This window comes from Ammospiza caudacuta, chromosome 6, assembly GCF_027887145.1.
Source record: "Ammospiza caudacuta isolate bAmmCau1 chromosome 6, bAmmCau1.pri, whole genome shotgun sequence".
Taxonomy (NCBI): Eukaryota; Metazoa; Chordata; class Aves; order Passeriformes; family Passerellidae; genus Ammospiza; species Ammospiza caudacuta.
In genome coordinates this window covers 29,188,248-29,203,473 of record NC_080598.1, presented here as the reverse complement: position 1 = coordinate 29,203,473, position 15,226 = coordinate 29,188,248, and the positions used below count along the sequence as shown (strand labels likewise).

At 39.7% G+C, this 15,226-nt stretch overlaps 1 protein-coding gene across 1 annotated transcript in view; it reads right to left on the bottom strand.

The window, feature by feature from the left end:
* Positions 1-15,226, bottom strand: part of MGA (MAX dimerization protein MGA) — a 58,596-nt gene that overhangs the window by 18,266 nt on the left and 25,104 nt on the right. Inside the window, exons 9-18 of the mRNA XM_058806306.1 lie at positions 14,120-14,763; positions 13,116-13,473; positions 12,004-12,227; positions 10,988-11,128; positions 10,503-10,578; positions 8,630-9,162; positions 6,862-7,159; positions 4,566-5,189; positions 3,652-3,948; positions 560-2,253 (exon numbers count right to left, since the gene is read on the bottom strand). Of these exons, the coding sequence (XP_058662289.1) occupies positions 560-2,253; positions 3,652-3,948; positions 4,566-5,189; positions 6,862-7,159; positions 8,630-9,162; positions 10,503-10,578; positions 10,988-11,128; positions 12,004-12,227; positions 13,116-13,473; positions 14,120-14,763 (4,889 nt within the window). The remainder of the gene's footprint in view (positions 1-559; positions 2,254-3,651; positions 3,949-4,565; positions 5,190-6,861; positions 7,160-8,629; positions 9,163-10,502; positions 10,579-10,987; positions 11,129-12,003; positions 12,228-13,115; positions 13,474-14,119; positions 14,764-15,226) is intronic.

Sequence of the window (15,226 nt, the reverse complement as noted above, 5' to 3'; positions counted from 1 at the left end):
CTTTTCTGTGACTTTTGGAGCAATTTGTTTTCTATCAAATACAGAATGACAGCTCTCACATACTATTTAAATGTATTTACTTAAAAAAGGAATTCAAGAATGGATTAAAATACTCCTTTCAGAAATAAATGTTGACTAAGGCTACAAAAACTAAATAGAAGGAAACATCTTAAAATAACAGAAATACTAGGTTGGCCACTACATTTTTAGATCATTAAGTCATAATTTGCTCACAAGTAAGCAAATTATTTGAGTAAACACTGGAGGAAGACAACCTGGAACAGTTCTATAACAAATTGTTCAACAGAACTCCTGTTATCTGAAAACCAGGCAATTTCTACAAGGCCACTATACTGCTACCTAAAAAAAAGCATGCAACTAAGAAATGAAAGATATTTCCACTTGGAACCCCAATTTATACTTCCTAAAGAAACTAAAAGTCCAAAACACAAACATCATACTCTGTCTTTCAAATCCATGGGTTATGACAAGTTAGTTGGTCAATTAAAAAAAAATAAATAAAAGGAAAAAATCCCTTCATAAATAGCTAAATGCTTACCACTTTTTCAACATCTATTTCCTCTTCACTTGGGAAGTCAGAAGCACCATCCAGCATCTCATCAGCAGAATCATCAGTTTTTTCATCCTCTTCTTCCTCTTCCTCATCTTCCTCCTCATCCTCTTCCATATCATCAGCAGTTATATCAATAGTGGGCATGTAATCCTTTTTGTGTGCCCTCTGTTCTGGTGCTGTCAGGAAGTCACCTTTCTCTGATGTATCAGCTTTTTTATCTACTTCACTTCTATTTTCTAAAGGGGGTACAATACTAGATATTTTGCTCCAAGAACTGTTAACATGTGTTAGGATATCATGGCCTACTTTCATTTCTTCCAGAGAATCACAAGCACCTTTTTCTTTGCTTTTACTGCCATCCTGCCTAGCTATGTTTCCTTTGCCTTCCTCCATATCAGCCCTATGCTCTTCTCCTGAAGCATTATCCAGTTCTTTTGCACAACCAATTTCAGACCTACTTCTTGTTTTCTCTACTGTGTTTTCCACTTCTATAGAGCCCTTGTACTCCCTCCTTTCCATATCTGGCTGTGCAGCATCACCCTGGAATTCTTGTTTGTTCTCAAACAGTTCAGTCTCACTTTGTTCCTCCTTGATCTTCACCTGTGTATCTTGCTCTTGTTGACTATGTAACTGCCCAGAACTTGCTCTGTTGTCCTCATCCATCTGTGTCTGTGCATCCTCTTCCTCCACTTTTACTGGTTTCTCCTCCCATTCAGCAAGTGTTTGTTCCTCCCCATGGTTCCTCAACTGTGCAGCCTCCCAATTCTCAAGACTCTGTGAATGTGCATTATCCAGAGGAGCAACCAAAGACTCATCTGATGACCCACAAACAGAGTTAGCTGAAACTGCCTCCACAAGAGTTTCAGAACTGACAGAATCCTCTTTCCCTTCAGAAGCCCCTTTTTCTTCCTCATCATTAGGTTTCTCACTGATGTACGAATGGTCAGATGATATGACATCTGCAGAAACATCATGCTGAGAAGAAAAGCTGTCATCACAAGAACTCTCTAGCACCACTGAGTTCTTCTCCACTATCTCTAATGCAGTGGAATTTCTATCACCACTAGGTGTGACTGCGGCAGATGCTGACCCTTCAACAGCATTTGACTGGTTAATCGACAACTCATCTTCTTCTTGTTTCCCATGTGGCACTGGGACATCAGACTCTGTAACTTCTGTGTCACCTGAGCATGGAGCCTTCCCATTCTCCTTCTGCTGAGCAGCACCTGAGTCCTCTTTCTTGCATATTTTCCTGTAATCCTTCTTCATCTGCAGAGATGCAAAATGGTGAAGAATAGAGTTTGGCACTGTCTTCTGTCCTGGGAGCTGAAGTAAAGCAAAACTTCCAGACTGTAAAGGTATGAGATTAGCGGTGGTGGCTGACAGACCAGCCGAGCTGCAGGCTATTTTAGACTCGGAGGTTGTTTGGTTTGTGACATTGCTGACAGCAGAGGAAGCAAACCTCAGAGTCAGAGTGCCTGCCTGTGACACAAAACTCGTTACCGAAGGAGGAAGAGAAGATGCTTGAGTGGCTGGGTTGGATGGGGGGGATAACTTGGGTACTGCAGTTGGTACAGCTGAATTTGCAGCAGGAGAAGTGGAAGACACAGAGGAATTGGGAGAAACAGGTGACTCAGGAGGCTTGGAAGGTGCAGGTAAACGGATTCCTACAATAGATCCTGTGAGGAAAACAAAACATCAACTGAGACATTCTCAAAGCAGCTTTTTTTCTTCCACTTTCAGTATTTGATGCTGTGCTAGAAACAGACTCCATTCTCAAGGATCATAATGGAATCAGGTGTTTGACCTCCAGCTCTCAGTGGAAAAGTTGGTCCTACATAAAGACATAATAAACTTGCATTTTTTTAAGTAACACCACAATGAAACACATGAATTGGCCATTCTAAAACTAACAGACTTGATGTTAAGTTCAAGCATTGAGCTTTTTGATCAAAAAAGACATAGCATTGGAAGTCTTGCATTTTACTTTCCCATTTAACATTTATTGGAAAACGAGGAAATTGGGGTTTTTCAGAGAAAAAAGAAAGTAAAAAATAGTATTTAATTTTAAAATATTTTTGCTTTTTTTTGAAAAAAGACTTCCAAAGAGGAAAAACTATGCCAAAATTACACAGTTATACCACCACATTTTACCTTTATGAACTCTTCTGCAGCATTTCAACACTTCATAAACAAGAAGGAAAAGTATTACCAACTGGCAACTATTTTCTCTTGTTCAGCAAGAGCCTCAAAACAGAATAAAATTAAATAAACTTGTTGACTGATTCTTTACTACACCTCATGCTCAAACCTCAACTAAAGCTCAGCATTGTTTGCTCCCCTCCCCAGTTTTATCTACTGTGCTTGCTTCTGCTCTCCCTTCTACCCCACTCTAACTCCCTCTCTTTGAGGTGTGTTTTGAAACAGGGAGAACAGAAGAGTAAACCTGCATTTAAAGTACATTTGGGTTAGAATTTACAAATACATACAACAGCACACCAACCTGCAATTTCTAACTCTTCCAACCCTGTCTTCAACTGTGTACTAGAGAAAAAAGCTCAAAATCACACTTATTTTTCTTTTCACACTCTTAAGGAGGAAAAAACCTGGCAATTCCGTATTGTAGTACAACATTTCACCTGAATACCTTCTGTAAACACACCAACCTCAAAATGTAACAAAAACTGAGTAGCACTCCAATGAAACATGGGTAACAGCTCATTCTCTTTAAGAGAATCTCCAACAAGAATTGTTTTTGAATCACCAGGTCGAGTCCTGTAAGTTGTGACAGTACAATGGACATGGCTCCGCTGCCACACATACACATAGGCTCTTTTACTTGCTCCCAAATTTTGTGGACTTAGCTATTAACTGCACTTTCTGAATATTATACACATGGTATTTAAGTTGCATTGCAGCTGAATAATTACACTATGTTCTTCAACTAGTCACACAGAACCAAATTGGACTCTGTTCAATTACTTTCAGCAGGTGAAAGCGTCACAGAGACATTCATCTCCTTGCTCATTTCTGAGTAACACACCAGTCAGTCGTGAAAGAAGCACTGGCCTTCGTACCTGGATTGCGGAGCATCACTGGCTGCACGCTGGGCTGAGCACCCGCAGCTCGAACCTGCTGCAGGGGAACAAGCTGGATGATCTGCCCATTGGGATGTCTGAACAGGTTCACAGCCCCAGGGCTCCTCAGGGGCTGAAGGACCATCTTCTGCCTCTGTGCCACCTGCGTGTTCAGTGGCCGCAGAGCAGAGGCTGTCTGGTGCACCGGAATCAGCAGCAATCGAGGTCCGACACGTTTGTCTGTTCCAGGAGCTATCTTTGGGGGAGTCTTACTTGCAGCTTGAGGAGCAGCATCTTCTGAAATATTTTAACAAGTTACAAAAAAAAAAAAATCACTTTAAGAGACTGCCTACAAATCAAGCATTATTCTTAATAAATACAAGTGCAAATATTTTGGAAACAACTGCATCTCTTTTACATTTATTCAAAAGCAAGTTTTTCTCTTTTTATCCACAGAATGCATGGAACCAACCAGATCAAAACAGTTTTGGTTTTTTTCTGTGTAGTTCCACTGGCATTTTTCAACCATGACACAGGACAGTAATTCCCAACCTAATTCCTGAACTCTGTGCCAACCATGAAATTCTAGCAGTCATAACTGTGCTATATATGTCTATAGGTCAAGGGATGACGTGATGCTTCCCGCTCACTTCATCGCAGTCACTGACCAGATAGTTACATTTTTTTCCTTTCTCTACCAGCACAGACTGGTATACAAGAATACAAAAAGTAACTTAGGAGATGACATTAGGGTGATGAATAGGACTTTTTACCCTGTTTTTGAAAGGGGGACAAGGCGAGTGAGTCCATATTTAAAATTAAACCAGACACAGACTCTATCACAGCTGTGAAAAGAAGCAGAATTAAAAAAAAACAAGTGTGTGCAGTAATAATCCAAAGCACCTAAGCATTACCTCTTTTTGGAGGACTTGAATTAACTCCTGATAGTATCACTGGAACAGAGGCAGCAGAGGAAGTCAGTGTGGTCACCACAGGCGTAGTTGCTGCAGCTGTTGTCAGTACAACTGTAGAGGTGGATGTTGTGACAACAGCACAAGTAACAGTTGGTGGTGTTACTACAGGTTTTGGGAGTGGCGCAGCTGCTACTGCTGCAACAATCCCTGTTGTTTTTGTTGTGTTCACAGTAGCAGTAGCAGTGGTGGATGGAGTAGTACAGGTGCTGATTCCAGGTGTTGCAGGAGCAGCTGTAACTGCAATTGCAGGAGGAGAGCAGGGAGGTTCACCAGCTTTTGTCTGGCAAGGAGTGGTCACAGTAGATGCCGCTACACTGGTACTTTCCACAGTAACTGTAGAAGTGGTGGTAGCTGCAGTGACTGCAGAAGTGACTGTGCACACAGCTGGAGATGGCACTGAAGGAACCACAGGAGCAATAACAGTGATTGGTGTGGGCTTGATACTCAGAAACTGTCGCCCTGAGGCCGCCTGGCGTGTGCTCACTCCAGGAACCTTCTGCTGCAGAGCTCCTGCTTTGTTTATCACAAACTGGGTAAACACACCACCAGGTGAGGGTCGGGTAGCTGCAAATAAAAACTTGCAGGTCAAAATTTTAATAGATTTCCTCTTTGCCTTTCATGAGTTGCTACAACTGTAATTTCAGCATGAATTTGAGCCTCCTTTTTCTATGTACCTTGTAATTAAATCAAAACGTTTATGGTAGTCCTGGATATGCCTGACATGTTAGAAAGACCTCTGCCTTATTCCACTACTGTAGCTTTTTACTGCATTTCTTCCCAGATACACAAAAGAATCAGCTTTTGAAGGGTTGTTCTTCATCGTGAAACTATGGACAATCCTAACTAACAGTGCAGGAAAACAAACATTTAAATGAAATAATGGGCTCTAAGTATTTTATAAACATCAAATTCGTTGTGTAACAGCTTGTGTCATCTTTCATTTTTTACTGCTTCTTGATTTTCATCCCCCTTCTACTGTATTCATCTTAGACAGAGGGAAAAGGGGTGGGAAGGATACAGAGTTTCCGCTTCTAGATGCAATGACATTCCATCAACTGTAGACTAGATGGAACAAATTTAACCAATGGAAATGAATCACTGTTAGGAAGATCCTTTACCTCATCCCTTACCCTCCAAGGGACCAGAATACTGCATTTACATTACCCCAGATGCCTACGGATGAGTACAACAGCATAGAGATTATGGACCAAGACCAATTTAAACACTGCAGTTATTTATGCATACAGCATTCTTAACCCAGATTATGCCAGAACTGGTACTTTTAACTTAAATCACATATGTTGCAATGACTTCACCCACCAATGAAACACAGCCAGCTCTTTCATACTGCATAAACACACAAAACAACAAGTTTTATTACAGGACAAGAAAAACAACACACCCATTTACGCAGCAAAGAAAATTTAGGCAGAAAGAATAATAGATTATCAATCAGAAATTAAAGTTTTTCCAGGACACAGGAAACATCCTTTTCCCTTGCAAAGCTTCAGATCTTTAAATAATGTGTGGGATTATGTGGATGGGTACTAGTCTTCTCTTTTAAAGTCATGCAAAATGCAATCGTTAAAGGCAACTTCCTCTCTTGCCACACTGGGGTAACCATTTCAGTACCAACTCAGATACACAAGTAACTCATGAATCTTCCAGTTTTGTTGTTTTTTTAAACTGTCTAAATCCAACCCTGTTTAGCTTGTGAAATCCAATGAGATTAGAGACTGGCGTGGTTATTGGCTGCACACCTGTTGTTTCACTAATCCAGATTTGGACCATCTTGTCTTTCACTGCTGCTTCACACTTCTTTGGCCATCACAAGAATTATGAGTGCAACATCAACTGAAAATCTAATCAGTGAAGAACCACGTATTAGTGGTACTTTACTTGTTTGAGGTTATTCTGTGTTTGATGAAAAGCAATTAAAAATTACAGAAACTCCAAAAATTCCAGTTTGTATTTGGAGAGTATCCATCCACTCTCATCTCTTGAAAATATGTACTAGTAGCATTAATAAAACAACTAATAGTCAACATCTGTAATCTTACTCTGAAGTCAAAATAAAACTTTCTGTTTTGAGGTTATTTACTGCAGAGGCATCCTAGGTAGGCAATGCAGCCAAAGGCAGCATGCACTGTTGCACAGAAATCAACATTAACACTGTACACTCACTCTGTACTTCAGCTTCACGCAATTTAAAACACAGTAATAAGTTCCAACCTACCTATCTGTCTCTGTGCTGGGACATGGGTTTTCAGAGTCGTCACAGTGGGGGTTGAAGTACTGCTGGTGGAAGATGTAGTTTTAGGAGCTGATGTTGTGGGCCCCTGGACTGATGGTGTCCCAGAAGCAGGAGTTTTAGCACTGGGTGCTACCTTGGAGATCACAGTACTGAGGGCTGCAATATCAAGTACTGTGGGCTGCAGCCTGCCTGTGATATAAGCTGCTAGCCGATTGGCAGGATGCAATGCCCCCATCTGTCCCAAAAGCAGTTTGGCCTGAGGATACCTTTTATCATTAACCTGAAAAAAGGGGAAAAGGGAAATTTTGTGAAAAGAACGCTAATTCACCACTTCTGGAGAAGTGTTTCATTCTGTGGGACTTCTAAATGTCCTTTTCAAAGAACCATTGCAATTCCAACTTGGAATTCCTAGTTTCCTCATTGCTTAGGAGAACTTCAAACAACTCTTGTTTAAGCTTTGTAATATAGATTTTACATGCTGCTCAGACTCACATAAAACCAGAGACTCCAAGGAACATGTGAAATCACTGAAATTAGGTAAGAATGAAACTAGCACCTGTTTTTCCTGCCCCATGCTTATGCTGTAGTCCTGAATAAAAAAAGGTTCCCTAATTGAAGGACAATTTTGGATAAAATTCTCAAACTTAATTAAGACCTAGCATCACAAAAGAAAGAATATTGATGACATATACATTGAGACAAAACTTTAAAGAGCTTGTAAAAGCTGCATCAACTTTTTCCTTATCTACACTGTTGTCTGATACTGTAATTAAGGCATGATGAGTTCCCTAACTTAAAATTCCAAGCTGCAGTGGTAATAGACTGCACAGGAAAAAACCAGAATATCTTGCTGAATGTCAGGCTTTATGCCTAGTGGACAATGGGAAGTTTTGGTAGTGCTGCATTTTGCTTTCACGTTGTTTGATAATACCTACTAAAAGCCAAATGTATTTAAGACACTACTAAATAAGTAGTTTTTATTGATCAACTTTTATTGAAGGTAAGAAATCTCACCTTTTACTCTCCACTAGCTTCTCTTTCTGAGGGTGTCATATCTGCAAGGTGTCATGAAAACATATTTTACTCTGATTTTCTAATTCATATGATTTTCCTCAAAGTGGCTTTACTATAACCACAAATAGCTATGATGGAAGTATCTTCATCCTAATCCCATAGTTCCTACTACTAATTCTTAACATCATGTCAGCAACATAAAACTGCAGGGAAAAGACCCTGTGAATTTAGGATTATAAAGTCGCTTGATGAAAAATATATAGTCTACAAAGAAGATTCAGGCTGTTGGTGAAGATTAACAGTTAGCTGTAGCAAAAAGCTATTTTATAACGTTTACATTTTCATTTTAAAGTTTTGTCACAGTGTATACTTCCCCAGAAAATATTCTTTCTGTGGACTCATAAAATCATTCACTTAGAAGCACTATGTGTTAAATGCACCTTCAGGGGGTTTGACAAAGAATTGAAAAGATCTTGAAAGAGATTCTGCACTTGGGTCAACAAGACCCAAATTGCCAAAAAGACAAGTTAAACCATCAGATTTCAGGATTGTGATAAGATTTCCTGTTACTGAGTAAATCTTGAAAGGATTATGGAGAGGAATGCCACCAGATACCAAGAACTCTTGTCTGGATAGGCAAAAGACGTATTAAAGAGTGGTCTCCATGTCAAGGAGTTCTGGGATAGTACTGGATGAAACTGCATCTAATCTCCACAGTAAAGGCAGAGAGACCCACCTGAATCAAGCCCGAGGGGCTCGTATTAGCATTGCATTTGTAGGCAACCAGCTTTCCTGCAGGAGAAACCCCTGCATAAAAAGGCTTGCCTTTGCCCCCATGCAGCTTCTCATTCAGCTTCTCCTCCAGCTTGTCCGTTGGGTCTGCTCGCGTGACCTTTACATTTTCTGAGTTATTGCATGCTGCCACTGTGCTATCAGGAGTCTCCAAGACAGGGATCTCAGGCCTCTCGTCCTTGTCCTGGTAGGACGGCACTGAAATTTTCACTCTGGAGGAGCAGACAGAAGGATGGTTCTCATCCTGGGCCTTGTATTCCGAAGCCAATTCAATAGTGAAGCTACCCACTTTGAGGCACTGTGGTGCGTTACTGTTGATATGCTGTGATAAGATGGTCAAGATCTTATTGTGATCTTCCTCCAAGTTGCAGTCAGAGATAATCTCGATAAGTTTGGTTGGTTCACCTTGAGTGGTGTGATGAACATAGGAGGTGGAGAAAGAGTCCCCCTCACTACAGGAAGAACACCAGCTTTTCTCTGAGAAAGAATTGAAATAGGTTTCTGCAATACTATGGCATTTTAAGCACCTGGATAGTCAAACAATTTCATTCTGCCCATACCTCCACCCTTAGTTCAGCTCAACTGCAGGCCAACGGAAAGTACAAGAACTGTTCAAAGCATCACCTTCCCTTGCAGAGCTTCACAAACGAGCAAAAACTCATTGCAAAACTAATGTAATTATTTCTCACGGCTCAATCCCCGCAGCCATACCACGTCACGTTGTATCCCATTGCATCACAAGCTAAACGAAGCCGGGTTGTTTCAATACATGGGTGAATATTCTCCAAATACACCACCATGGTAGAAAGCATCACTGGTTATTCAAGAGATGGCACTTTTCTCTTTGAGTCAGAAAAGCACCCATGTCCTACAATGGCATAAGGGGACATGCCACTAGCAGAACTGTCTTTTGCAGAAGATATGTAAACAGAAGCATGATCTTTTGTTGTCATTAGAGCAACAATGCTCTTTTTTGCAAAACTAAGGATGTTGATCCCTGTGTCCTGGCCATTTTAATTTCACCTACTAATGCACCACCATTTTCAACTAATTGTATTATTTTTCCATTCCCATCCTTAAATGTAGCATGCGCTGTTGTATACATTAAACAGCAAAAAGATCAGCTCAAAAAGGCAGATATGGTTCATAAGTGGATGACACAATGCCTCTAGTATATGTCTCATTTAAGGTTTGTAACATGATTTGGGCCGCTTCAGACGGAAAGAGAACATGGATGTCTAGCCTATTTCTTCACAAGCTAGAAACTCAAACCCAGTATCACTAACACAGCAAAACTTCAATTTTTGAACTTGAACTACACAAATTCAACATCAAACAATTCCTTGTCCCAACTAGTTCTATGTGAAGAACATGAGGATCGCATCCTCCCAGTGCTACTTAGATATTTAATTCTTCAGTGACTACAAAGTGATAGTAAGGGAAAAAAGTGGGAGAAAAAAATACCCAGACAAAGCAAAGCCATTCATCTCCATTCCTTTCCAAGTATCTAATCATCTGTCTTGAAGACAAGCCTGCAGTTTTATACTTTATTGCTAAGCAAGCTACTGGCAGCACTGGTCATTTTACACTTAGAGCAGCAGCAAGCACTGGATATTTAGTCTGCTGTATCTCCATGTGTCCCTCTCCAGCGGCTAAGAAAACAGGAAGCTGTATCCATGTCACAATATTTTTATTAACAACTGTAATGACTCCCCCAGCAAACATACTTCTGTTTCATCAGGAGCTACTGTTTTCTAAAGGAATACTACAAAAACATGTAACTACCAAGTGGAATTATACTCCAGATCAGCTCTTACCTCTTGATGCGTCTTTGTCTTTGTCTACCTCACAGGTTGCCTTTTCAGGAGACTGAAGCTCTGGTTCATGCTCCTGCTGGAAGAAAGAAATGCAAGAAAATTTTCATCCTAGACATCTTACTTACACATTAAAAGTCACAGCACAAAATTAACGAGGTCACCTCAAATGATAGAAATATGCTGTCTTTGACTGTGTTACAGGCTTCATCTTAGAAGAGCTCTATTAACAATGAACATTTAAGCCTTACATATTAATGCACTTGTCGCAGACAGGAATCTCCCCAAGAAACTGTAATGTCACAGTAACGGAGTAAGTTTACCAGCACTGCAAAGTGACTTAGGCTCCATGTTCCACAGCCCCACCACCAACAAAAGCAAATCAAGCCCTCATGTCACGTAGGAGTCTCTGGGGAAAATATTACTTCACCACTTTCAACATTTCTGCCTATTCTGTAATACACACTAGTTACAGTGTGACCTCTTACCTTTACACTACAAATCTGTGAATCACTTTTGTCTTTTTGCTGCTTTTTCTCCTCTCTCTTGGGTTCATAGGCTCGCACCCTCGCACAAGTCATTAAACTTTCAAAGTACATGTAGACAGGATCCTTGTCCTCCTCTCGAATCTAAAAGAAAAAACCCTCTTTTCTCTGTTCCGGATACACATCAGATTCATGAAACAGCTATGCTTTCTAAAAAACTTGAAAATAAATGCTTCAATAGTAAGGGTCAAAAGAAAAGTCTAGCATTTAAAGCTAGATCCGCCTTCTCAGTATCATCTCATAGCCACCACCAGCTCCCTGAGATTCAAATCCATTCAGATATTCTTCTAAGTGAAACAACAAATCCTAAGCACCATGCATTGTTTAACATTATCTGGTATACATTAAATAGCTACTCTGGTATGCTTGTTCTTCAGATATAACTATACTCCACTCTACAGCTGTTTTTCCTCTACTGCTGTTGTTGCTTTTCTCTGATACTAAGGTGAGGGGAGACACAAAGCCAGATTCTTAGAACACTGGCAGTGAAACCTCAAGAAAGAAAAAAAAAAAAAAAACAAAAACAAAAAAACCCCAAAAAAACAAAAGAAACCCCTCCAGAACTACACTGAACACTTTGTGTCTGTATCCCAACATTTTTTGCAAGTAATTCATATTTAGATAGGCTACATTATGTAGCTATTAACTTTAACAAACACAACAGGACTAAATTTTGACAAAAATAGCATATATTACTGTATTTTTAAATGAGGCTATAAGTGAATCATAATCACCTTCCACCATCTCGATACTGCTATAATAAATTCTCAACAGAACATGAACATAGTAATATTGTATATATAATCAATCCATCCTAGCTTATCAACACACCTATAGGCAATCAGTCCTAAGCTTTCACCCCAAACTTTTCTAAAATTGTCTAGTACAGAGGCTTTTGGCAGTATTTGTTTCAGTTTTCAGTACAAGGAAAAACATGCATCTTTTTTTTTTTCTCTTACCACTGGATTGGGTCTAGGAATGTACATTCTGCTTGGTTTTGTTCCACTGGAAGATCTGTTCTTACTAGGAAGCCAGACCTCTGGGTTGGGCAGTGCCATAGATTTAACTGGTTCAATAACAGATGGTGTTGGGACATAAATTGGCTCTGGATCTACTTCACCTTCCACCCTCACCCACAATGGACAATTCCTAACAGGTTGTTCTGGCTCTGAATCACAGATAGCTGAAAAAAAAGAAAAAACAAAAATTACTTACAAATAAAACACCATCTAACACAGCAGTAACAGAATTTTTTGTTTGAGTTTGAGGTCTAGCCATGCAGCAATCACTAATCCAAACTGCCAGAAAATCCTTCTGGATGCTTTTCTTACGTCAAATTCTAGTCAAAAGTGACTGGGATTTGTCTACAAGGAAAAAAAAATGAAAGTAAAAATGTACACTAATCCTCATTTCTCACTTTTACTGTGATACAAGATCTGAAAAACCACTGAAAATAAGTGACCTCCACTGATGCTGCTTACTGGAAAAAAAAAAAAAATCCTAGGCCTGTATACTGGAAATATATGGAAGAATTAATTTATTCCAGTAGAACACCAGAAAATATTTTGTGTTAGCTATTGCTAAAAATATTGTTAGGAAACAACTGAAAATGTAAATTCACAGGCAGTTTCTACCAATTTGGTTTTCTGAGCATACCTTAGGCCAGATCTGAAATTACCACAAATAGCTATACTTCCAAGGAAATCCAGCTATATACAGCAACTGAAAATGCAGCTCTAATGACTTGTTCACAAGGAAAGATAACTGCACTGTAACAGTGAACATTACCAACAATGACAGCAGTAATTATCCCATATCCATCATAGTCTTTTTAAAGACATTTGGAGAGTTGAACAGGAGTTTAAACTACCAAGAAGAAACTCCAACCATTTGATTCAATAAATAACGACACAGTGCCCAAAATGCTGATCACATAAGTAAGAATTAAAAAGAAAAAAGATATTGTTTCCTGTAAGTAAGCAGGATTTAGAAATGGCATCACTACTACACCCTAAGAAAAAATGCCCATGAAGTTTGTGGTTTGCTGTACGTAATCTCCACCAATACTCACTGTATTCCACCCTTTTTCTCTTCTTCCTATCCTTCTGCTTCATCTCCTCTTCTTCCCCATCACCCTCTTCTTCCCCATCTTCATCCTCTTGCTGTTGTCCTTGTGTTCCAAACAGCACAAGATTTCCACGCACAGCCTTTTTCATCATTTTCTTATGCTTTGATCCTCCCTTCACCAGCAAGACCCTTCTCTTGAGGCAGGTACAGCCAAACATGCAGTCTGGCCTGCGGCAGTGGGTGGGCTGACGTTTCTCCAGGGCCAGGCTGGCACATATGCAACCCAGTCGGCAGAAATCATTGTTGCAAGGAGGTGCTCGTCGTCGTATTATCTTGTGGATAGGTTTGCTTTTAAGAGATGCCTAAAAAAAGTTTTAAAGAAGCATAAACTTCAAACTTTCAAAAGAGGAATATTTTAGTAAAATGCAATCAAGTCTATGCAAAATTGCTATTCAAAGTTCATTTAGAAAATGCCTTGAGCTACATTGTTTATGTACAAAAACTTGTTGTCTATACCACAAAAACCCCAAAATCCCCACAGAACAGAGTTTCGATTTGAAGGTTTTTGAGAGGCAACTGGAGACAGCAAAACCATCCTGATAATAAGCAGGATGTGAAAAAAGCAAAAGTTATCATGGGACAACGAGGTTACAGGACCAGGATTTTCTTGTGGTTAGCTCAACTGAAAACATCAAAATGAAAATAGCAAGGAAATGCAGTTACTGAATAAGAATTGTTTTAACTCAAATTTCAATAGTGAGAATTTTAAACAGTTCAAATTATTAATAATTTGTATCAACACACTATTATCACAATTAGCTTTTTCCCATACTGCTAATTCAGGACCCCTCAAGTTTCGCTGCAAAGACACACCACAAAGGAATCTCATGCTTTATCATGATCCTTAGAAGCTTTAGTCCTATTTTCTGCATCACTATGCAACATCTCTTAGTGGACAGATTAAGAAAAGCAATAGCACAGATAAGAAAGAAACTATTACAGATGTACCTGAGCTGTAAGCAGGGTTACCAAAGAGATGTCTGCTCGCTCTTCTGTAATATAGGTCCGTGGTTTCCCATCCCAGAGAGCACAGTCTTCCAAGTCCATTAACTTCACTTGAGATTTAGACAAACCTGGTGGACGAGGTGCTTGGTGATGCTGTGGTGCTTGACGCAAACTGATCTGTTTTGGTAATGTATTTTCATCCACAGTTGGCAGCACAAAACTTTCTGCTTGGTTACTCAAACTGCTAGCAGGCTTAGCAGACTTCTCCCCAGACACTGGCAAGTTCTGCTTCTGCTTTGGAGGAAAAGGTGAAGGCAAAATAGGTTTGTAAGGTGATTTTGTTTTACTGTTTGTAGATGTCTGTCTGGTTTGAGTCTTTGTTTTCCTAGAGGTAGATGATGGAGGAACAGGCTTCAATGTGTAAGATGTTGATGGAATTACAGTGGACTGCTTCTTTAAAACACTGTCGAGCGTTCGAACATAGCTAGTGCTCTTAGTGGGAAGTTGATATACCACAGGAGAAGTGGGAGTGTCAGAAGAGAATCCCATACTTGTTTCCATCAATTTCCCTTCATTTTCCAGGTACTCATCCAGCTTGTCACTACAGAACGCTGAGCGATTCTTCAATGAACCTTCTGAACTGCCACCTAAATAAATGGAGAGTACTTTTAACTCCTAAAGTTAAATTTTATAATAATCAAACATGGTAGGATACATAAATACAGCTCTAAAAAATGCACTTTCCACAAGTATAGTATATAATATAGGTACACCAAATATAATCCATTCTGAAATACAACCAGCAGCCTGCACAATTGTTTTTGTGGAGATCTTACACCTGCATTTGTGGTGGGCCGGCCTTGGCTGGACTCCAGGTGTCTGCCGAGCCAGTCTATCACTCACCTTCTCAGCAGAATGGGAGAGTTAAAAGTAAGCTGCAAAAAATTTCATGGGTCAATATAAAGGAAGTTTAATAAAGCAAAAGCAAAGTTTCTCTCTTCCCTCATTAATCTCTATTCTGACTATGAAACCAGTACTAAAAAATTCTTTAATCGCAACAGTCTCAATATAAAAAAATACATCTCTTACTAAGACACAAATACCAAACAG